The sequence below is a fragment of the Somniosus microcephalus genome, chromosome 21 (genome assembly GCF_052327205.1).
Source record: "Somniosus microcephalus isolate GS21.2 chromosome 21, FLI_Smic_1.0, whole genome shotgun sequence".
In the NCBI taxonomy this organism is placed as follows: Eukaryota; Metazoa; Chordata; class Chondrichthyes; order Squaliformes; family Somniosidae; genus Somniosus; species Somniosus microcephalus.
The window spans coordinates 25567200-25590814 of NC_141007.1; the positions used below are offsets into that span (position 1 = coordinate 25567200).

The 23615-nt window shown below is 47.2% G+C and overlaps 1 protein-coding gene across 1 annotated transcript in view; it reads left to right on the top strand.

Annotated features, from left to right (window-relative positions):
• Positions 1-14747, top strand: part of hs3st3l (heparan sulfate (glucosamine) 3-O-sulfotransferase 3-like) — a 197185-nt gene extending 182438 nt beyond the window's left edge. Inside the window, exon 2 of the mRNA XM_085963359.1 lies at positions 13220-14747. Within this exon, the coding sequence (XP_085819485.1) occupies positions 13220-13838 (619 nt within the window). The 3' untranslated portion in view covers positions 13839-14747. The remainder of the gene's footprint in view (positions 1-13219) is intronic.
• The last annotated feature ends 8868 nt before the right edge of the window (positions 14748-23615 follow it).

Below are 23615 nucleotides of genomic sequence, written 5' to 3' on the forward strand. Positions count from 1 at the left end.
GATGGGGCAGGGTGAGTCTTTATTTCAATACAGTCCTAATGCAGAGAAGATGGAAAGTGTGCAGGACAGCATTGGAGCTTAGGGGGAACAGAAGAGGAAAATTCAACGGAGCACTGGTCAATTTATAAGTCAAATTTGAGCTGGTCCTGTCAATGTAATGTAGACATTAAAATGGTTACTGTGAATGGAAAATGATCCAGCTCCAAAAATATTACATTCAGGTTTCTGCCAGAAACTACAGCTGAATCATTCCAGGGCCGATCCTCCAGTGTAAAATGTACGATATGTGGGTTTAAACAACAGGATGGCACAAACATTCGTCTCTCCCCCCCACCGAAGCCCTAGTTCTCTCCAGAAGTCTCTGATGCCATGAGGAACAGATGTGGCTTGGGTGTGATGTGCTCCATAGTCAAATTACCTACCGTGACTCACAGTCCAGCATTGCCTATGAAGAATGGGCATTCTGCGAGGTAGCGGAATGCTGCCTGTGCCCGAATGCCCGTGCTTCATGCGTGATCCCGGACTGTGAATCATGGCAGGTTGTTTGACTATGGAGCACATCACACCCAAGTCCCATCTTTTTCCTCATTTAACATGTGCATTAAGGGTCACTGCCTATAAATCAGAGGTGGGAATTGTTGTCAGTGTTTTTCCCCTTTCAAGCCCAGGGGACTGAGACCAGTTGTAGTACCCTTACTGTCACTAACAGCAGATCTGGATTTGCAGTTGCCAGTTTTGGACTGGGTTGGACACTATTATCTTGTTGGGTTTAGCTGGTATATCGGACTTCTATTAATACATCAGGTTAGCCGTGGCAATTTAAGTTGTGAAAGGAATTGGACATAATTAAAAAATAATGCTGACAGAAGAAAGTTGTGAACATGGTCAAATATTCTGGGGGAATGGCCGAATATTTAGATGTGAAAGGTTATCTTTGGAGCTTGGGGAGCATTTATACAGAGCTTTCCTTCTGGAGATAATGGCTGCAATTTTCCCTACCTCGGCGGGTCCAGGGCGGGTAACGTCAGTGGCAGCTCCCGACCCTGCTGCTATCTCCATCCCGGCCTCCGACATGACTTTCCCCTGATTGGGCTTATTAAGCCCGCCCAGCCATTTCCCGGCCAATTGAAGGAAGCGGCTCTGATGACATCATTTGATTGACGCGTCATCAACTGGTTTCCTTAAAGGGACCATGTGCAAATTTATTTTGACATTTGTGCTATCAGTGTTCTACAGCATTGAGGTGCTGCAAACACTGACAAGCACTGCACAGAGGTACAGGGCTGCACCCAGGTTCTCCCATGACTCCCTCCATATGCTTATGGAGGGAGTCACAGCACGCAGGGAGATTCTCTTCCCTTCCAATGGGTGGAAGAGACCTCCCTAGGAGCCCAATGCAGCCTGGTTGCACATTGTACAGGAGGACACAAGCAGGGATGTTGTCAGCAGGACCAGGCTGCAGTGGTGCAAACCTTTCAATGATCTCAGCAGATCACGAAACGTTACTGCAAAGCCACACTCAACCTCATCCTGCTGTGCCACTCATCACATCCCCATCACTCTGCCTTCCCTACCCTACTCCTGCACATCCTTACTCACACCAACTTAACTTGCACCTCCACCATCCCTCTCTATCGACATTATCACTTGCCCATGCCACTAGCCACCCCTCACACTCATCCTCATCCTAGTCCAATCATACTAACTAACAGCACACAAGGGTAGGCACTTGTGTGTTTTAGCCAATGTTCATGTGAAGTTTCTGTTTATTTTCAACACTTTGCTTTGTTGGACAGACTTGTGTGCACCTTTGGAAGTGGCTTAGTGAGTTGCAGTGAATGGTGAGGCATAACGGTACCCCCCACAATGGTGATGAGTGTGAAAGGAATGGCTTGGGCATTGTAGGGATGCTTTATGTTGTTGATGTTGGGTGGTGCCAACCTGGTGCATCATGTGGCAGCCAGGGTGTACAGTGTCAAGTGAAGTAAATGTGGCTATGGTGAGGCCATCCCTGACATCTTGGGCAGCAATGTGGTCGGGTGCTGATGCCCTGTGTCCTGTACAGCATCAGTTGATTGCAGAGAAGGTTGGTGTTGTTGTTGGTGCTGCTGGTGTGCCTGGTGCTGCTGGTGTTGGGGCTCATCATGGTCAGATTCTGAGGACCAAGGTGAGAGAGTATAAAGTGCACCCATGCTGATGGAATAGATGGCAGGTGCATTAGAGATGACAGAAGCAATCTGTCAATGGTGGAAGAGGTAATAAGTTCATGGAGATTTGTGTAAAGACTTGCAGCATCCTGAATCTGTAGTGGAAATGCAGTTTAGAGATGCTAGTACTTAAGGGAAGATATCTGAATCAGTTGGGAGCTCTGAGTTGACATTTGAAGCTGCCAACTCATCAGCTGATTCAATGGCCACTGACCTCCCGCCTCAGCTTCACAGACAAGATCTAGGCACAACGGGAAACCCGTGGGAGACCTGTGAAGCTGGGAAAAAAAGCTTTGTTAATTGGCTGTAAACAAGCCACTAATGATTTGTATTGGCTGCCTGTCAGGTCTGCTCAGCGCCGGCAGACCCAACATCAGGAAATGCAGCTCTGTGTGTTTTGACAGTGGGTTCCTGACCTGCTGTCAATCTTTTTAAATTCCACAGCTGACCCACCATCAATTGGGTCTGCTGAGCACCGGCAAAGTTGCAGCCTAAGTCTTCATCTTTCGTATGGTAGTAGCAAAGCAAATCAAATGTCAATATCTAAGTCAGATATCCAGGCCAAAGCTTCCGGTGTAACAGCGTGGATATCTTGTAGGCTGTCTGTGAATTTCCTCTGAGGGCAGTGCCCAATGATGTGCTCCAGGGTCTGATTAGGAGCTCCACAGTCGCATGATGGGGATGCTTTAATCTTCCATCTATGGAGAAGGTGGCAGCATCTACCATGACCAGTTCTGAGGCAGTTGATGGTTGTCCACTGTTTGCAAGGAAGGTTCTGATCAATCTTCTGATTGAAGTCAATGGAAATAAAAATGGGGGAGAGATGTAAAATGGGCTGCTGATTCGCTATCACCTGTTTTACACTGTCGCACAAAGTCAAGATAACCCCCAATGAGTTGAATGACGACCTACTTGTTTTTAAGGGCATTTTTGCAAGTAGAGCGAGATGGAGTACGGTGGAAAGATTTAGGAAGAGAGTTCCTGAGTGCAGGAGCCTGATGGATGAAGGATGGGAAAAAGGAGAAAAACAGACCTCGGAAATATGTAATAAAATCCCTGGATTAGTCAGTCAGGGTTAGGCACATTATTATAAACATTGTAAATAACTTTTGTTTGAAAGAAATGTTGAACGATAAGATTTTCAACTTGGATTAGTTTTTAAATCCCTCCATGTAATACTATTAAGGCATCAAGTACTAGGCCAGGGTTGAAGTCTAGTGTGGAGTAGTATGAACAATATAGCTAGGACAATGAAAATTCAACCACGGAGGGATTTATCTCCCCTTGCCCCCTCCTCCAACATAACTTATACAGAATATGCACAGGGTCAAATGTCACCCCTAATGTAACAGTGAAAGGTGAATTGCCAAGAGCTGGAATCAAATCCGAAAGTCATTATGCCTATTGTTAATCTGCCTTGGCCAGATAGGAAGAGCAAAACCTGGCCGGATGTGGGCTAAGTGAAGGAGTTAAACAAATGAATAAATATTTTTGTTCCACAATTGACAAAGCTCGACATTATAACAGGAACTCAGCCAAGCACTCACACAAAACTGAAAAGGGGGTCAAAATTACTATTTCCAGAAGATTGGACCTCTGCATTTTCATCACTTATTGCATCCAATTCTCCCGGGCACCTCATTCTCATTTGCATATAATTAAAGTGTTGACTTTGTGTAGAAGGAGAAACTAGAATCTAGCCTTCCAGTGCTCATTAGCAGAAAATTCAGCACCCAGGCTATTGCCCGTAGCAACAGAGCATAACATAAACCCATGTGAATTCAGAGTAACCGCGCAACGAGCAGCAGGTTAACAAAACTCCCCAAACATTTCATCGTAATCTATAGAAACAGCTCCAGTTCTAGAATTGTACTTCAACTGATGTAAAGCTAACAGAGGCATTAACCGGTTTAAAATAAATAGGTTAACATGACCATTTAAATAGTGGACCGAGGAGTCCAAAGATGTGCAGGTTAGGTTGATTGGCTATGATAAATTGACCCTTAGTGTTAGGGGGATTAAATACGTGGGGTTACGGGGATAGGGTGGGATATGTGTTGGTGTAGGGGTTACGGGGATCGGGTGGGATATGTGTCGGTGCAGGCTCGATGGGCCGAAATGGCCTCTATCTGCACTGTGGGGTTTCTGTGAGTTCTGTGAGTTCTGTGAGTCTCAAACGAATGAGATAAATGTTCATTCGCTATTAATGCCAGCAGCCCTATAACCCCCCTCCACACTCTCCATTTCACTGACTCCAGCCTCTTGCGCATCTCCTCCTCCACCTAGACTGCACTTTAGGAACATGGGAACAGGAGTAGGCCACCATTGGTGGCCCCGCCTCCAGCTGCCTAGGCCCTAAGCTCTGGAACTCCTTCCCTAAACCTCTCTGCCTCTCAATCCCTCCTTTAAGATGCTCCTTAAAACCTATGGGGGAAAAATTCAGTTGCTTTGCGCCTCCCGCTAGCGCCCTAAGTGGGTGTTAACGGGGCGCAAAGCAACTAGCGCCCGGGCGCGCGGCCCCACCAAAGACCCCCGCAAAATTCAGTGGGAGGTTAGCGGCGGCGGCAACCGTTAGCGCCCCGCAGTGCTGTGCCGCCGGCAATGATGTCATCACCGTGCGCAGCGCCCCGGCCGCGATCTTACCGGAGGATGCTATGTCCAACAGGGTGAGGGGGGCCTACCTGCGGCCAGGGCGGCGCTAATTAAAGGCGAGGTGCCGGGCGGCCATTTTTGTTGCTGGCCGCCTGCCAGGACCTGCCCCTGTTGCCGTCAACGGCCTCCTCCGCAGCCCCCCCGGCGGAATGCCGGCTGTGCTCCGCTGCGGCACTCGTGCCGCAATATTCCCTTGCAGCGCCCTCTTGGGGCGCTACCGATGAATTTTGGCTGCAGGAGTGCTAATTTTTTCGGGGCGCTAAAAGTAGTGCCCCAAAGGGGGGAATGACTCAATTTTTCCTCCTACCTCTTTCACTGAAATTTTGGACACCTGTCCTAATATCTCCTTATGTGGCTTAGTGTCAAATTTTGTCTGATAACGCTGCTGTGAAGCATTGAGATGTTTTCCTATGTTAAAGACGCTATATAAATAAAAGTTGTTGTTATTGTGGATGCAGTAAGGCACCGTAAACACACGTACTGAAGCTGCAGCTGTCATAGCCACCCTATAAGCTACAAAACGCATGTGTTGTAGTGTGAGGCCCTGAAGCATGACTGATGTGTCGCGAAACCTTCGTAAATCTAACTATTGCTGACGTTTTTATGCAGTGTTACAGTCTTAATTACACGAAACAATTCTGCCATTATAAGCTGCAAATCAAGGTAGTTTCTTTAAAAAATAGTTTAACAATATCATAGAAAGAGGGTAATCTTTAAATACTAATATTAATCGAGCTGTAGCATTATTTGGTGAAGCAGTAAGTTTTTTCCTTTCTTTAACCGCAGGCATTCTCAACCCAACCAAATGAATATACAGCTGCCTTAGCAAACAAATTAGTGGAACTCTTAAACCGCTCCCACATCCCTTTCAAAGGCTAAATATTGCCAGCTAGTGTTTTAATATTCTAAGTGCATCCTTGTAGTGACCGAATGTACGCCCAGATCAAAAATTCATGGGAATGTACTCTCCCACAGGCAAGGAAAACGCTTGTGTGGTCATTAAACCTCTTTCAGATTTTTAAAAACAGGGCCACTTCATTCCATGGCTTTTGAGTGCATGACTAATTGGGAGTCTATTGATAATTACAATGGAGTCAATCAGTGAGAGCACCCCTGTCAGGCCTGTGGAGAGATAAGAGGTTGTTCAGTGAAGGCTAAAAGGCTGCATTACAAAAAGAGCAACATCAAAATGAACATTCCCCGACCACAAACCTCCCTTTCATCTGAGCAATATTCTATAATGTGAATGTTACAGGAAATTGATTTTTTTCCTGCCTTTACACTGGGCCCTCTAAAAGGCATTAACCCTTTACACTGGGCTTGCTGTAAAAGGCATTAACCCTTTAAACTGGGCCCGCTAAGAGGCATTAACCCTTTACACTGGGCTTGCTGTAAAAGGCATTAACCCTTTACACTGGGCTCGCTGTAAATGGCATTAACCCTTTACACTGTGCCCTCTGTAAAAGGCATTAACCCTTTACACTGGGCCCTCTGTAAATGGCATTAACCCTTTACCCATGGAGTGTAAATCAGGCCTCAAAGCTTGAACTGTTGAACACAGAGTGAGACTATGTCTGACAGGGACTCTCGCCCTGCTTCACTCTGGTATCGGGCCAGAACCTAACTCCATATTCAGGATGGATTTAGATCATAACTGCAGTGTCGGTGCCAAACGGAACCACTTCACACCAATACCACAGTTGTAGTGTAAACGCACCCTCCGTGATATTCTCTTAACTACCAGTGTCTGACGAGGCATCGACTGGTTTGATGCTGGCTACTCCAGCCAGAGCACGGAGGGTGGGCTTACTAGCAGAGGTTGAACAGTTGCTCTGTATAATGCTGACTCAAAACCTCTCCTCTTCATTCAACCTTGTGCTACAAAAGGACTCGATACAAGTTGAGAATAAAAGCTCTACCCCTCCTCATTGGGGAAGGCTCGGAGCAGAAGCTCAAAGTCACCGTTGTGGCATTTGAATAACTTTGCATTCACAACCTTACACATGCACAGTTGCTGTTTTGGAGTGATGATAGCAGCTGTTTCAATATTGCTACTATACTCCAAATCTGACCTGCAGTGCAAATCCCCAAGTACCATTATATTGTGGAACCACTATATATATATATATATATATGTATTTATATAGCATACTGGGTCTCTAACAGACTAGGAGGAATTAAAGAGCTTTTAAAATGCACTCGAGAAATGTCAAGGACCCACAATTCCAGTCAGTGTTTTAAATTATTAATTCTCGGGATGCGGGCGTTGCTGGCAAGCCTGGCATTTATTGCCCATCCCTAGTTGCCCTTGAGAAGGTGGCGATGGGCCTTCTTCTCGAACCGCTGCAGTCCTGCAATGCTGTTAGGTAGGGCGTTCCAGGATTATGACCCAGTGATGCTTGACTCTATTATTTCTGTAACTTATATCCCTGTTCACATTTTCACTCCATTTTCTGCCCAATGATTATTACACACCAACAGGCATCTTCCTCCATCTACTTTAACGATAACTTTTTGACGAGGGAATTGATGGACGCATTCCTCTCCCTTCCCCCCCCCCCCACCCCCTTCAAAGTTAAGAGCCTGCCTATGTCCCATTCCTCCTTAATGCTGCACATAGCCAACAGGAATTTTCCTTTTCTACATTTTGTCCCAAGAATTTTTGACATTTTCTCAATCAGTCAATAATTTTTTCCCAAATGGCGGATTGGGGAATTACGTGAGTTAAACCCACAGCAATTTAAGTGACTGGCTCGCTCTCATCACTTGATAATGAAATCTAGAAAAATATGGAAGTGTTATTTCATATATGTCCAATTCACAATCAACACACCATCAAAAAAGGTCTGCTACACACAGTACACCCTGCAGGAGCATGAGAGGTTGAGAAACCTGCCCGTTGCCCATCTTGTTGCCACATCTGATTATCTTTCCACTTCCTCCTTGCCCATCCCTCTTCCGCTGAGTGTTTGCTTCCTCTCCTAACTGTGTGGGCTTGGAAGGGCTGTTATCCGCAATATTTCTTCACTGGTGGAGAAATCCTGAATCAGAACACTAATCTTTCCACCTGACTGCCTCTTCCTCCCCAACTGAAGGGTGGATTTTAACTGGGGGCAGGAGTCGTACGGGGTGGGGCCCGAGGTGGGCGGCAAACCATCCAAATCCCTGCAGCGTGAGGCTCCTGGCGGATTTTAACTCCCAGGCTTCACCTGCGTTGGCCGCACCCTGCGGGATGTGGCAGGTACCTGGTGGGCAGGACCAGAATGTAGGGCGGCAGAAGGCCACTGTCAGGGACCTGAATGGGCGGTCCACCCGGCGCTCAGGTAAGTGGTTGGCGGGGGGGGGGGGTGGTTGGGGGGAAGCCTCGTGGACAGGGGAAGGGGGGAAACCCTATGACAGGGCAGGCCTAAGCTTTCCTTGTGCCCCCGGCTGCTCTTCCTGACAGGTTGGCCTGGCGGGGAAATCCCAACGACTTGCCCCGGCCCCCCACCCAGACCGCCGGTTAAAATGGCAGTGGGGCTCTGATGACGCCATAAGAGCCCGATCTGAATATTTAAAGAAGGACCCCACTGCCTTCCGACGCGTGTCCCTCTTGCCCGTGCAGAAGTGCAGGTTAAGATCAGAACCCACGGGTAGGCAGCCAGATCAGTGCGGGTAAGTCCCAGGGGCCATTTTAACTGCCCACTGATTCCGCTGGGTGGGCAAGGTTAAAATTGGCATTGAAGTGTCTGTCTTACTCCACTTACCACCTCCCTCTCCCAAACTGTCTGACTGCTCACGTTCCTCCCACCCCAAAAATCTATGATGTTGTTGGCCGGGATATCAAACATCCTGGCAACAAAAGAAATAAAACCTGTCTCTCAAGTCGCCTCTCTGATATTTTGCACGCAGCTGTGCAACACCCACAGCAGCTTTTATGAGGTGTCTCGATTGTTTCAGACAAGCTAGTTCGGTAGAGGGTGAGAGGGTGCTGGCCATGAAGTAAGGTCCTGACCTTTGAACTGATGGTCATTTTGCATCTGTGAGCTAAGTGGTTGGAACAGCCTGGGTGGCGAACTTTTTTTAAGAAGTCGCCCTCATTGGCCCTGCGATCAGGGCCTGTAATTTGTACTCGCGGAAAGTCCTTGAGGCAGTGGAAAGGACTCAAAGGAAGGCAACAGATTACTGAATAATGGAGAGGCTAAGGTCTCTGGGGAAAAAAAAATAAGGGAATTCACCATCCAAGAAGAGAATCAATTCACTTGTTGTGCGAAGGCACTTTGAACAGCAGCAAGAGAAGAAAACCAGGGGGTGAGATGTGTTTGTAATGTTTAGATTCCTGCCCCAGCTTTACCTCTATCTGATTCAGACCTTGAATATTTGCATAATTGTTTCCATTTAAGTAGAAGATTGATTTGACGTTGATAACCTTCAATTGCTCGTAGGTTGATGTTAATATTCCTCAGACGTACTACATTGAGCATCTGCTTAACAAAAATATTGGCTGTATCTTCTTTAACTTATTCCAACCATATGTTGTGTGTGGGTGGAAGTGCTGTATATTAGAGCTAAGGGACTAGAAATCAGCTCTGGACCTGTTTTCTGGGGCCAGCCTTGGCGCTGTGCGACCAGCATGCACCCGAACCAACATGCCTGGGGAGCGATGGAAATCGGTCCTCAGGCCTCATCAGTGTGCACACTTGGCTCAAGTTGTCAGCGTTGGCTGCACCTCCGCAGGCAATGGGTACCATAGCATAGTGGTTATGTTACTGGTACTAGTTAATCCACAGGCCTAAACTAATGATCCAGAAACATGAGTTCAAATCCCACCACAGCAGCTGGGTAATTTAAATTCAATAAAATAAATCTGGAATATTAAAGCTAGTATCGGTAATGGTGACTGTGAAACTACTGGATTGTCATAAAAACCCATCTACTGTCCTTTAGAGAAGGAAATCTGCTGCCCTTACCTGGTCTGGCCAATATGTGACTCCAAACCCACTTAAATGGCAAGCCACTCAGTTGTATTCAAGAACTCAAAGGCAATAAATGCTGGCCTTGCTGGTGACATCCACATCCCGTGAATAAATGAGGGAAAAAACTTCACCTGGGTGTAGGTTTCAATTTCCAGCCACCTCCCTGGCTGGTAGCAGCCCTGAGGTATGTCCCAGGAGGAGAGGGGGGATTGGTGTGGGGCAGGGGGGGCAATTGCTGCTCCTGTGGAGTCAGGGGGCCACGCTCCACGGAAACAGTTTTTAATTATAAAAGTTTTTCACAACCTGTCTTTGCTTGCGGGGATTTAGCGAGGGATTTTGTGACCGCGGGGATGTAGACTAATTTCTAAAAGGGGTCCTCAAAGGGGCCAGGCCCCTCGTTTACATATTCAAGCTGCCTAATGCCTGTTTTAGGCATCCGTCTGGAATGCCTTAATAAAACGGCCCGATAAATTTAGCAATGGGACCGACGCCTGTGAAGATTGGGCACAGGCCGTCTCGCTGCTAAATTGGTATGCTCTGCGCCCGTTTTACGCCCGAAAAAATGAGCGCAACCCATACCAATTTCTACCCCAGGATGTTGAAACTGCTGCCTGTGGAGCACGTGCCCCTCTTTCCCACCCAAACCTTGGGCCACAAAGTGGAGGCACCTCAGTCCTCTTTGTGCTTATATTTCAAATTCGCTGTTTTATTCTGTTTGAATTGTGTGGGCTTGGAAGGGCTGTTGTCAGCTATATTGCCTCACTGGCGGATAAATCCTGAAGCAGAACACCGGGGTCTGCTTTTAACCGCAGCTCAAAACCTGTCCAGATAAATGGGAGCATGGATTTAAGCTTTACCCGTGGCCCCTGGGGCTCTGTGGTAGACACCATGTGGCCCACAAAGGCCGAAAGCTCAGGCATCCCGGTGGTAGAGAGGGTCTCAACAAGTAAGTGTCCATGAACAAAGGAACATAGGAACAGGAGGAGGCCATTCAGCCCCTCGGGCCTGCTCCGTCATTCAATTAGATCATGATGTGGAGATGCCGGTGTTGGACTGGGGTGAACAAATGTGAGAAGTCGCACAACACCAGGTTATAGTCCAACAGCTTTATTTGAAATCACAAGCTTTCGGAGCGCTGCTCCTTCATCAGGTGAAGTGAAGAGATGCATATAGGCACAGCATATATAGTCAGAGAACACTGCCAGATGATTACAGGTTACCAACATGTTGTGCCTAATGTGCATGAAAATGATGGTTAGATGGCTTGGAACTTAAAATTTCTTAAAGAAGTGAATCTCTGGTGTGAGTTCCACGCTTTCCTCGGGCCCCGATTGCTTTCGCTGATTCTTGCGCTGTGGCGTATGCTAATGTGATTGGCAGGAAATTTGCGCCTAAATTAAGCTGGGCAAAATGGGTGCAAGAATGGGCGATTAAACCCCCACTTGAAATTCCGCCCCAATGGGTTTAAGCTTGAGTGCTACCTGTTCATTAGAAAGAAGAAAGAAAGACTGGAGTCACTGCTGTAATGTGGGAAACGCGGCAACCAATCTGTGCACAGCAAGCTCCCACAAACAGCAATGTGATAAATATTGGCCAGGACACTGGGGACAACTCCCCTGCTCTCCTTTGAATAGTGGCATGGGATTTTTTACGTCCATCTGAGAGGGCAGACGGGGCCTCGGTTTAACGTCTCGTCCGAAAGATATCACCCTCCGACAGTGCAGCGGAGGCTCTCTCAGTGGAGTGTCAGCCTGGATTTTTGTGCTCTAGTCTCTGGAGTGGGTCTCGAGCCCACAACCTTCTGACTCAGAGGCGAGAATGCCGACACTGAGCCACAGCTGACACCTCTAATGCTTAGATTGTGGACAGGCCCATGCTCCCTTATTGGAATTAGTCAATGTTCTCCCCCGAAAATGCAGTCGCATCTGAGCTGTTATCATCATCGGGGTAAATATTCCAGTGTGCCAACTCCTTAGGAAACTGGGAGAGCATATCAGGAAATTTTGAACTCTCAGCCTGTGATTCTGCACTCATTAACTTTACTGGAGACACAATGGCAGGCCGGGAGCGCGCAATGTCATGATAGGCACTCCCAGCAAGCACCAAGAGCTGACACAGTGGCATTCTAACCCCATCGCTCCCAACTCCAGTTCAACATTCAAGGGAAATCTGTTGCCCACTTCAAAATATCCTTTTTCTGTCAATCGTAAAACTCTTTTTTAGCTTGAAATAAAAACAGAAAATGCTGGAAATGCTCGGCAGGTCAGGCAGCATCTGTGGATATAGGAAGGCAGGGTTAATGTTTCAGGTCGATGACCTTTTGTCAGAACCCGAAGTGCCATCAACCTGAAGTGTTAACCCTATCTTCTGCTCCCCAGACATTGCCTGACCTGCTGAGTGTTTTCAGCATTTCTGTTTTGGTTTCAGATTTCCAGCATCTGCAGTATTTTTGCTTTTCATTTTAAGCGCAAGTATTGTCAAAGCGTTGGTGTTTGGTGTGTACGGGCTTGACTTCACTTGCCTGGATTTGTGTAGGTATCTATCTTATCAGCCTTGTGATTGGATGGTGTGGGAGTCCAGCAGGGAAGAAAAGCTGGAGAAAATAGTTACCAAACAGTGGCCTAGAAATTCAGTGGGCCTTGCGCCCACTTAGTGCCTAAAGAGGTCTTTTGCGCCGGCGGGGTGGTAGCGCTGAAATTGAGTGCAGCGGTATTGGCGGCGGTAGCCGTTAGCGCTGCGCCGGGACCGATGACGTCATCGGTGTGCGCTGTGGCCCGTAACGCCCCGAAACCGCGCCGATCCCCATATTTATTTGCGCCCGCCTCCTCCGAAGCGGGCGCAAACAGCGAACAGAAAACGGGGCCGTCCTGCTGCCATAGTGGGGCACTTTAAAGCTGAAGGTGCGGCCGGCCGCTTTTTCGGCGGCCGCCTGCCCGCACCTCCTTCCCCGGCCTCCTCCACCCCCCCCCCGCGGCATTGCCGGCTGGTTTCCGTGGAGCCCGGCACTTCTCCGTTGTGCCGGGCTCTTTTGCCGGCACTCGCGATCAGGGCTCCGGCCGTTGCAGGCACCTCCTCCTTAAGAGAAGGGGGAGGCCTGCCGCACCGCATCGGTTGGCGCTGCGGCAACTAGCGCGCCGATATTCAGTTGCAGCGCCCCAAACGGAGGCGGGCACACCCTGGTATAGCGCCCGCTTCTGAATTGGGGCGCAGAAGATGAATATACGGTGTGCGCTAATGCCTCCCCGCCCAGCGCTAACTTTTGGGCGCGAGCGAGCTGCCCGCGCCCAAGTGAATTTCTAGGCCAGCGTGTTTTCATTTGCTTGTGACTCCGGGGATGGGGTGGGAGGGGTAATAAATGTCTCTCATTTGACATTTAATGATAACGGTGTTTGTGATTCTTTGCAGGAACCTGATGCCCAAAGCACTTGATGGTCAGGTTGTGATGGAGAAAACGCCCAGATACTTTGTGACAGCAGAGGCTCCTGCCCGTATCCATGCTATGTCCAAGGACACCAAACTAATAGTGGTTGTGCGGGACCCAGTGACGAGAGCTATCTCGGACTATACCCAGATCATCTCGAAAGCACCCGACATCCCCGGCTTTGAAACTCTCACTTTCAAAAACAGGACTACGGGCCTGGTTGATGCGTCGTGGAGCCCGATCTGGATTGGGATCTATGCTCAGCACTTGGAGAACTGGCTCCAGTACTTCCCCTTGTCCCAGATGCACTTTGTCAGTGGGGAGAGGCTGATCAGCGACCCAGCCGGAGAGTTGGGCAAAGTCCAGGACTTCCTTGGCCTGCAGAGAATCATAACGGACGAACACTTCTTCTTCAACGAGACCAAGGGCTTCCCTTGCCTGAAGAAGCCGCAGGGCAATGGCAAGCCTCACTGCCTGGGCAAAACAAAAGGCAGGATCCACCCCAACATAGACCCGGGAGTGGTACAGAAACTGCGGGAATTCTACCGGCCTTTCAACAGGCATTTCTATCAAATGACCGGGCAGAACTTTGGCTGGGAATGAAAGAGGGAGGGGGGAACAGGTCATGAGTCCATGGCAAAGAACTGAAAGGACGGCGGAAGTAGGAGATGCCGATTGGGGCCGCCAACTATCACAAGTTCACACATGAAGTTGAAGATGGAGCACGTGCATTTATCATCCACAGGAGCCGTGTCAGGGTTGTGCGTATTCTGCATCTGCTAATCTACAAATCCTGGAGAGACTGAGTGTGAAGACTTAGAAAAACTGCGGACATTTTCACTCAATATTTACTCAAATCTTCATCACACCTTAAAAAGGGCAATGTCCATCTTGCGAAGCAGATTGACTTTATTTTTGCTTGCAATGGTCCTGAGCAATGGTTGTTGATTTTTTTTATATATACATATATATAAATATATATATCTATTAATAGCAGTGTCACAAAAGTGAATGACATCAGGGCTGATATCCCTTTAGATTCACTCGCACTCGATAACTGTACCACAGAAAAGATTGCCATTTTTATGAAGTAATGCTTTGCTATCCTATGCCACACTGTATTGTGGATTATCACTTCCTTCGTGTCATCACAGTTACTGCTTTGTTGTAACAGCAGCATCCTGACATCATAAAAGAGCTTAACTGCTTGCATTGTTTTACTTTAATTTCCAATGGACTTTAAACTAATTTACCTCCCCCCCCCCCCATATTACTACCTGTGATATAACAGAACGGAGAACAGCGGAGTATCTGATCTACCCCACTTGTGAGAAAAGCTTTTATAACTCGCTTGTGCTTGGAGTTACGAGCTCCTACTCTCCCATAGAATAAAGCCAGCATTCTATTCTTCCCCATTGTGTATCCTTTATATATATTATATATATGTGTGGTCGTTTTCCGCGATTCATTCTATTTTTCACAGCTCCAGTAAAGTCCGCATAACAGAAGTGATGCTACTGCTTCTTTTTGTCTTATTTGAACGGTTTTCAAAATCTGCAAAAAAATTGGCACACTTCCAAGGAACCCCCAGCCCCCCATGCAATGTTGACACATCCTTGAAGAGCCCCTGCAAATATTGGTACAGTCCTGGGGACCCCCTACAAGTATTGGTACAGTCCTGGGGAATGAACCCCAGCAAATATTAGTACAGTCCTGGGGACCCCCTACAAGTATCGGTACAGTCCTGGAGAATGCACCCCAGCAAATATTAGTACAGTCCTGGGGACCCCCTACAAGTATCGGTACAGTCCTGGGGAATGAAACCCAGCAAGTATTGGTACAGTCCTGGGGAATGAACCCCAGCAAGTATTGGTACAGTCCTGGGGACCCCCCAGCAAATATTGGTACAGTCCTGGGGACCCCTTACAAATATTGGTACAGTCCGGGGGAATGACCCCCCCAGCAAATATTGGTACAGTCCTGGGGACTCCTTACAAATATTGGTACAGTCCGGGGGAATGAACCCCAGCAAATATTGGTACAGTCCTGGGGACCCCCTACAAGTATTGGTACAGTCCTGCCCCCCCGCCCCCCCCCCCTGCAAATCCTGGATGTATTTCTGGAAACCCCTTGCAAACACTGACATAGTCCTGGGTGCCACCTGTCCTAACATCTGAAAAGGACAGTAACTAGTCCAAAGGAAAGCGGTGCTACCACTGCTGAAAATGCATCTTATGCCAGTGAACAACAACAGAAATAGCATATTAGTAAGTCAACAAATACAGAAATCTGATGATTTCATCTTGCTTCCAGGGATTACCGTTTGAGAACACGGGCTTCTAATTAAGGTCTAACAACAAGAAGTAAATGTTGGAAGTGTGATATACTGCCTGAGTACAGCAATTTTGCTACTAGATATTCCCAGAGGCAGACAAAATGCCAGTTTCTGAGCCGATCTGAGTGATAATAAGTCACTTGCTGTAACAAATCACTTGCCTTACATATGATGCACTTACTAATTTAGCCATCTCCATTCAAATGTATGCAAGGAGACTCACATGCCACCCTCATCAGTTCAGCCTCTTAATCATCCAGCTGATTTGAACCCTCCCTGACTCCTGGGAGTTTAATCTGAATAAAACTGTCACAAGTTACTTTTGGTGTTATAAAAGAAATGTGTCTCCTGCTTCTACTCTCCTTACTTGCTGTTGTTCTGTGTATAGCTTCTAAAGCCCAGTCTCCGTCCTCCTCCAGGAAGCATGATATACAGCCATGGATTCGTCCTCTGCTTCTGTAACTGTTCTGTTAGGTTTTCTGGTTAATTAAATCTCATGCGAGAATGGCAAGGCAGCTTTCTCCTTTGTGGGTCATTGGAAAAGCTCCAACGTACTGACATGGAATCCAAGCCAAATTCACACCAAACCTGAACAACTAAAAGGACCTGTTTTTAACCGCACCCCCCCCCCCAACCTGGTGGAAACCAGGCTGAAGGGGAGGCAGTGTGTAAAATAACACGAGTCAGTTACCCGCTTCATTCCTGCCGAGTCCCCATATTAATCTCTTTTGAGCAGGAAGAAAGCGGGGTCTTACTTAAGACTGAGATGAGGAGGAATTTCTTCATTCAGAGGGTTGTGAATCTTTGGATTTCTCTGCCCCAAACTGCTGTGAAAGCTCAGTCGTTGAGTATATTCAAGGCTGAGATAGATTGATTCTTGGGCTCCAGCGGAATTAAGGGATATGGAGATAGGGCAGGAAAGCGGAGTTGAGGTCAAAGATCAGCCATGATCTTATTGAATGGCGGAGCAGGCTCGAGGAGCCGGACGGCCTACTCCTGCTCCCAGGGGAGCAGGTGATGGGGGGAGGTGAGGAGGGGGCAGTGCTGGTTTCCCCATCAGGCCAGACCTCCCGAGAGTCAGGAGAGGTCTGGCCCAGGATCCGGCTTCCGGCAGGTATGTCTGAACTGTATATTTCAGGTTTCCTTGTGGGCCAGACAGGAGTGTTCCTCCAGGCCTCACAGCCTTGGGACTCCCCCCTCCCACCCCGATCATGGCCAGACCCCCCCCATTAACTGCAGGGGACCGTCCACATGGGTCCCTGGCTGCGTCCTCCTGCTGCAAAGTCCCAATAATCTGCAGTAGACTCCCGCCCGCCGGCCAGGCTGTCAATCTGGCCAGGTGTTGGGTGGGAGTCTGCTGCAGATTATTGAAATCAGAGCCTGCTGTTAAGATCAGCAGGGCCTCATGTCCCCAGCCAGGGCTGGGTTTCCCGCCGGTCCCCCGCACCCTCCCCGCTTCCCTGTTAATATTGGGGCCAAAGTCTTTCCTTTGGGTCAACAGCAAAAATGGCTTCGCTCCAAGTTTCCATTTGATTAATTTGAGATGAGAAGAGAGGAGCGGAAATTTTGCTCTTGCCTGAACGTGAAAGTATTTAAGATTGCCGTGCGTGCCCTTTTCTATAGGTGCTGTATAAATGGAGGTTGTTCTTATTGTTAAACCATCCAAGTTCAGGTATGATGCGATTCAGGCACAGATTAGTATTTGTCCCTATTGGATATCCCACCTTGTGACAACCAACACGGCCACAGAGGCCCTGGTGATCTGCTGTGTCCTGCAACAGTGACCATCGTCTCTCTGCATCCTGCCTGCCCTTTCCATCCCCTCAGATTTCCCTCCGAGCTTCTGTCAAGAGTAAATGCTACACTTTTGTAATATAAATTCTCTCAGTGATGGCCAGACTATTTCAATCCAGTGATTTTTTTTTCCATTGCACTTTCTTTATCCCAGCAGTATGTGTTATTTAAAGCCCATTGCCTCTCTAAATTGCTACCACTTCATTTAATGGGGGGGCATTTCAATATAAGTGCCACATGAAGCATTTGTTCTATTTCCCTGTTTATGGCTCTTGCACTTCCACACACCTTGCTCAGTGTAGAGGGGAAGGCAGGTAACCTGCTCGCAGGCCCCTTGCAATTCCGTTCTTAAATTGGCCTCCAGAAAGTGCCTTTGAGGGGCCTCTCCCTGCTTTATGGAAGCTCTTCTGTTTGGCTTCTTGCTACAGTGACACAGCTGAGATAGGGAACTCAGTGCATAGAAGTCCACAGGTACAAGCCCTCACTCTGACTCCACGGGGCAGCATGTTGGATCGTCAAGCACAACCTCACCTCAGCAGCGATGTTCTTGAACCCTTCTCATATGGTAATACATATCGTACTTGTTATTTCGACTCTGCATACATTTCAGTCTGAAAGTCAGCAAAGAAATGCACAGCTAATAGCGGCTTTGGGCCCATTAACAAGCAGCTCTGGTACAATTAAAGCAGCATCTTATCACATCCTCGGGACAGCCAAAGTGCTCCACAATCGATGGCTTGCTTTGAAAGGGCATTCGCTACTGTTATTGCCGGCAACTGTGACAGACGAGTTGTGCACAGCAAGATCTCGCAAACATCAATTGTCCGGAACGACCAGGAAATCTGTTTATTTAAGGGGAAATGGTGGCCAAGGGAACTCCCCTTTGATTAGTGTCACACCACCTTTCATGTGATCTGAGCAGGCAGACAGGGCCTCGGGCTAACAGCTCAGCTGAAAGACAGCACCTGCGACGATGCAGCACTCCTTCGGAACTGCACTGAAGTGTTAGCCTAGATTAGGTGCTCAAGCCCATAGTGAGGATTGAATGCCAGCTGGCAGTGATTGGCAACCATTTCACTCTTGGCTGCCAGTTGGGATAGAGTGGGATAGATGTGCCAACTAGTTCAAACCTCGAGCAACCAATGAAATTTATCCAACCAGGTCGGATAATTTAAAGTCAACAAAAGAATTGAAAGGGAGGAGTGTTTCACACAGGATACACTCCCCCTTACAGAACTGTGCCCTTTTAAACAAATACATTCAGTGCATCACAATGAACAACCTGTGGGAATCTGGACACTCAATGGTGTTAACTTGACACTGTGACATTGCTCGATAAGTTTAACTTGAAAATAAAATTATCATGGAGGATATTTCCTCTGGTTGCTATGAGATAAAAATCGTCTAAAGGCTTGGGTTTACAATCGCACCACATTCCTCTCAGGGTGTCCATCCAGGTAATGGGTGATCATGTTAGAATATTAGCTCGTATTCTAAGTGAAAGAGGGGCAAGGAGAGCGAGACATTTTAGTCCCAACTTTTTTTCCATATTTGTAATAATTTCTAAGAATGGTTCCTAAGAATGATTTTTAAAAATGCTTAACTTTTAAGGAAGCAATACTAATAGAGCAATATTATCACCAGCACCCAGAGGGGAAGATGAGTTCATCGTTCAGGTGGAAGCTTCATCAGAATAGAGGAGGCTAACCTGTTAACCCCTCTCTCTGTTTCTCTCTCTCTTTTTATATGTTTGCTTCTCTCTTTTTCTGTCTCTATTTCCATTCCTTTTCTGTCTTTCTGTCTCTTTCTCTCCATCCCCTCTCTGTCTCTCTCTGTTTTCGTCTCTCTTTGTACATTGTCTCTGTCTGTCTCTCTTTGTCTTTCTCTATTTCTCTGTTTCTCTCTCTCTCTATGCTTGTCTCTTTCTCTATCTCACTCCCTCTCTGTATCTCTGTTTCTCCCTCTCTCTCGTTCTGTCTTTCCCTCCCTCTCTCGCTCTTTTTCCCTTCTGTCACTTGCTTTCTTTTGTAAACATCGACTGAGCTGCTGAACGTTCTCATCATTTTCTGCTTCCGTTTCAGATTTCTGGTATTCCTGTTTTATCTCTTTTTGGAGTAATTTTAACCATCCTACAGTTCCTACATTACAACAGTGACTACACTTCAAAAGTAATTCATTGGCTGTAAAGCGCTTTGGGACGTCCTGAGGTCGTGAAAGGCGCTATATCAATGCAAGTCTTCCTTTTTTCTTTATCAGGAATCTGGGTGTGGTCTCTCCATGATTTTCCGTCAATGAAATGGACACAAAATCATGATGGCAGGAGCACAGATGCCCAGATTCCCTGAAAGGGTGATTTGTGAACTGGTATTGTGCATTCATTTGTGGGTGGATCTCGAGATGTGCTCCTTGGCCTCTTCCACCCTCCATATACATGTGCTCATCCAAAACACTGCTGGCCATATCCTAACTCGCACCAAGTCCCGTTCACCCATCACCCCTGTGCTCGCTGACCTACATTGGCTCCCGGTCCCACAAAGCCTAGATTTTAAAATAGTCATCCATGGCCCTCGCCCCTCCCTATCTCTGTAGTCTCCTCCAGACCTACAACCCTCTGGGATACCTGTGCTTCTCCAATTCTGGCCTCTTGAGCATCCCCAATTTGCATCTCTCCATCATTGGCGGCCGAGCCTTCAGCTGTCTAGGCCCTAAGCTCTGGAATTCCCTCCCTAAACCTCTCCGCCTCTCTACCTCTCTCTCCTTCTTTAAGAAACTCCTTAAAGCCTACCTCTTTGACCAAATCTGTCCTAATATCTCCTTTATGTGGCTCGGTGTCAAATTTTGTTTGATAACGCTCCTTGGGACATTTTACTATGTTAAAGGTGCTATATAAATGCAAGTTGTTGCTGTTGAGCATGGGGCTCCCCACCGGAAGTGCCAGATCGTGGCATCACCGCTAATATATGCTCTCAACAAGTGAAACTTTGTTCCGAAGTGCAAGCTCATACAATTAAGATTTTGTTACCCCTATTAGGGCTAATTCCATGATCATAATGGGAGAACTGTGTTCACAAGGAGCATGGGTTGGAGAATGAGGGATGCAACGATGTAGCCTCATCCCCAACCAGTGCTCTTTCTGAGGCAATATTTTATGGCAGTAAGATTCTACTTCTCTAGATTACCTTTTATCAAGATGGCATCAGGCAGTTGTACCATTAGAGAGAGATACACTCACTGACAGCGTGACCTTACTCTGAACACGTGGCTTTGATTTATTGGAGAGTTGTTCACAGGCCCAGCATTATTTACCCTCAAACATCAACATACACCATGAAGCTCCTCTACCTCTGTTCTTGGTTGTTGATGCAGTTTCTAAATGTACAGCTGCACTGTCGGAGTTACCGTCTTTCAGATGAGACGTTAAACCAAGGCCCCGCCTGCTCTCTCAGGTGAATGTAAAAAATCCCATGACACTATTTTGAAAAAGAGCAGGGGAGTTATCTCTGGTGTCCTGGCCAATATTTATTCCTCAATCAACATCAGTAAAACAGATTATCTGGTCATTATCACATTGCTGTTTGTAGGAGCTTGCTGTGTGCAAATTGGCTGCCGCATTTCCTACATTACAACAGTGACTACACTTCAAACAGTACTTCATTGGCTGTAAAGCACTTTGGGACGTCCGGTGGTCGTGAAAGGCACGTTAGAAATGAAAGTCTTTTTTTAGAGGCATGGAATAAACCACAAGCTGCACACCCACCATTTCCCAACCTGTGCTCCCTGAGAGCTCTGCTTCTCGCCCACTGGTGGCTCTGAGAGAGGGGGCTGATTGGATCCACCCTTCACCTATTGCGGAAGTCACGGACCCAGGGAACCTGAGTCAATCCTGCTCTGTTGGGCGGCCTATCTTCCTCCATCAACATCACTAAAACAGATTATCTGGTCATTATCACGTTGCTGTTTGTGGGAGCTTGCTGTGCGAAAATGGGCTGCCGTGTTTCCTACATTCCAACAGTGACTCCACTTCAAAAGTACTTCATTGGCTGTAAAGCACTTTTGGGACATCCTGAGGTCGTGGAAGGCGCTATATAAATGTAGGTTCTTTCTTTCTTAAATGCAGCTCCTTAGGAGCTCTGTGGTAACTGAACTACCCAGTGAATAGCTGAGTCACTCAAGTCAGGAAGAGCCCGCGTTCAACCTCTGGCCTGTGCTGAGTTAGCTCGTGTCAGCTGAGTGCTGAAATTAGCCTCAGGGTCTGTGAGCTTGGGGAGGGGCAACATCAGCTAACTTTGCCACTCCGAATCATTACCTATCGCCACTTGCTCGAAAGTATGTGTATGAGCGCACGTTGGTCAAGGGCAGGACTTGGCTCAGCTATGATGCGTTGCATGGTCAAATAGCTTGCTGATGCTCATCTTCTAGGCCCAGGCATGAAAAATGGCCACTCGGGCGAGATACCGAAGGCTAGCGCGCGCCGGTCGAACGACCGAGCTCCTTGAACAGCGAAGCAGGTTGGAACAGGTTAAAAAAATAAAATCTGAATCACTACAGCATAAATCAGCCAGGCTGCTCCAAGTCTTGCCAGTCAGGAGCGCGAGTCGGAGAATCGGAGCTGCAGATCTATATCTGACCAACGTTCCCGTCTAGCAAGCCTGGGCTTGTGGCCTCACTGAACTTGCACGTGACTGTTTAAAATGGCAGCTTCTTATGCAGAAGTTGTACAACACCCTAGTCAGCACTTTTATTTTAATTTTACGCCACATCCAGTTGGTGCAGCAGATAGCGGAGTGATTTCTATTTCTTTTGCTCTATTTGGACCTTTTTTAAATTAGGATCACATCTCTGTACCTTTGATGATGAGTCTCCAGGATCTGACATTGCTCCATTGATGTCTTGCCAGTGTTTATTAAATAGCAGAATATTTTCAAGAGACGATGGCCTTTGTATAGTTGTCTTCATCAAAGTGAGGGATGGCAGGATTAGACAATCAAATATATTGCTTTCTTCCATTCAGTGACAGCATCGAGTGCCTTGGCGATAGGCATAACACAAGCCACTATCTTGACAATGTTCTGGAGTTGCAGCCTCTAAACAGCAGTGGGCCCTGTTACACAAACGCCTCCCGATGTTTCGGCGGGTTGGTTTCTGAGATTAGTGATGATTGTGCTAAATTCTGAGGGCAGTTTGCTGCTGTGAACACTCACAACTCGAATGACATGCCCTAATTTATTTCATTATACCACACAGAGAGCAAAAACGCCAAGCGAATCCCAATGCTGGAACACAGTTGAAGGGTTTGTAAACCATTCTAGCAAAGCTGGGAGTGTTCTTCCATCCCACAGAACACTGGATTTGTGTCCGGGCCAACATTTATCCCTTAACCAACATCACTGAAGCAGCTTATCGAGTTATTTATCTTATTATCATTTGTGGGATCTTGTATAAATTGCATTACAGCAGTGACTACACTTCAGAAACCTTTTTTCTTTCCTTGTCATTCATTCTTTCCTTCTTTCCTCTCCCCCCCCGACACAGTCCCGTTCTATTATTTGGGAGGATGGTATCCATTTTCCTGGAGATTTTCGCTTGAATTCACAATCTTTGCAGATTTACAAAAGACAACTATCATGGTTTATGAGTTAATAAAAATTATAAATAATAGCAGGACGAGGGTTGGTACTTAAGGTAGATCTTTGTTTCTTGAAGTGTGCTATTATCAGGGTGTAACGCAGTATTTTATAGGAACTGGATTCTGTTCAAGAAATTTTGGAAGAACATTGCGGGGAAGATATGTATTCAAAACAAGTCAAAATGTCTGTGACAAAACTAATAAAGTAACAGTTATCACGCAGCATTCTGGAGGTTTATTAATAATAATAATAATTCAACTTTATTGTCATTGTACAATGCACAAGTACATGAACAACGAAATGTGATCTTGCAAACTCCCATGAGTCCAGTACAAATAACATTAACATTAAACGTAAATAGCACTGTCCTGGGAGAAGCAAAGCCGCTGCGTCTGTGCGCGCCGCCATTCCATTTCCACCATTCCGACAATCTTCAGCCCAACGCCCGGGCCTGCTCACCAGCCGCCCCTCCTGGGGCTCCTTCCGTGACCTTCTCACCAACCGCCCCTCCTCGGGGCTCCTTCCGTGACCTTCTGCACCTGGTCTTCCCTGATGGTTACCCCTGCAGGTACTAACCAGGCCTGGCTCTGCTTAGCTTCATAAGCCTTTGCCAGTGACCCTGTC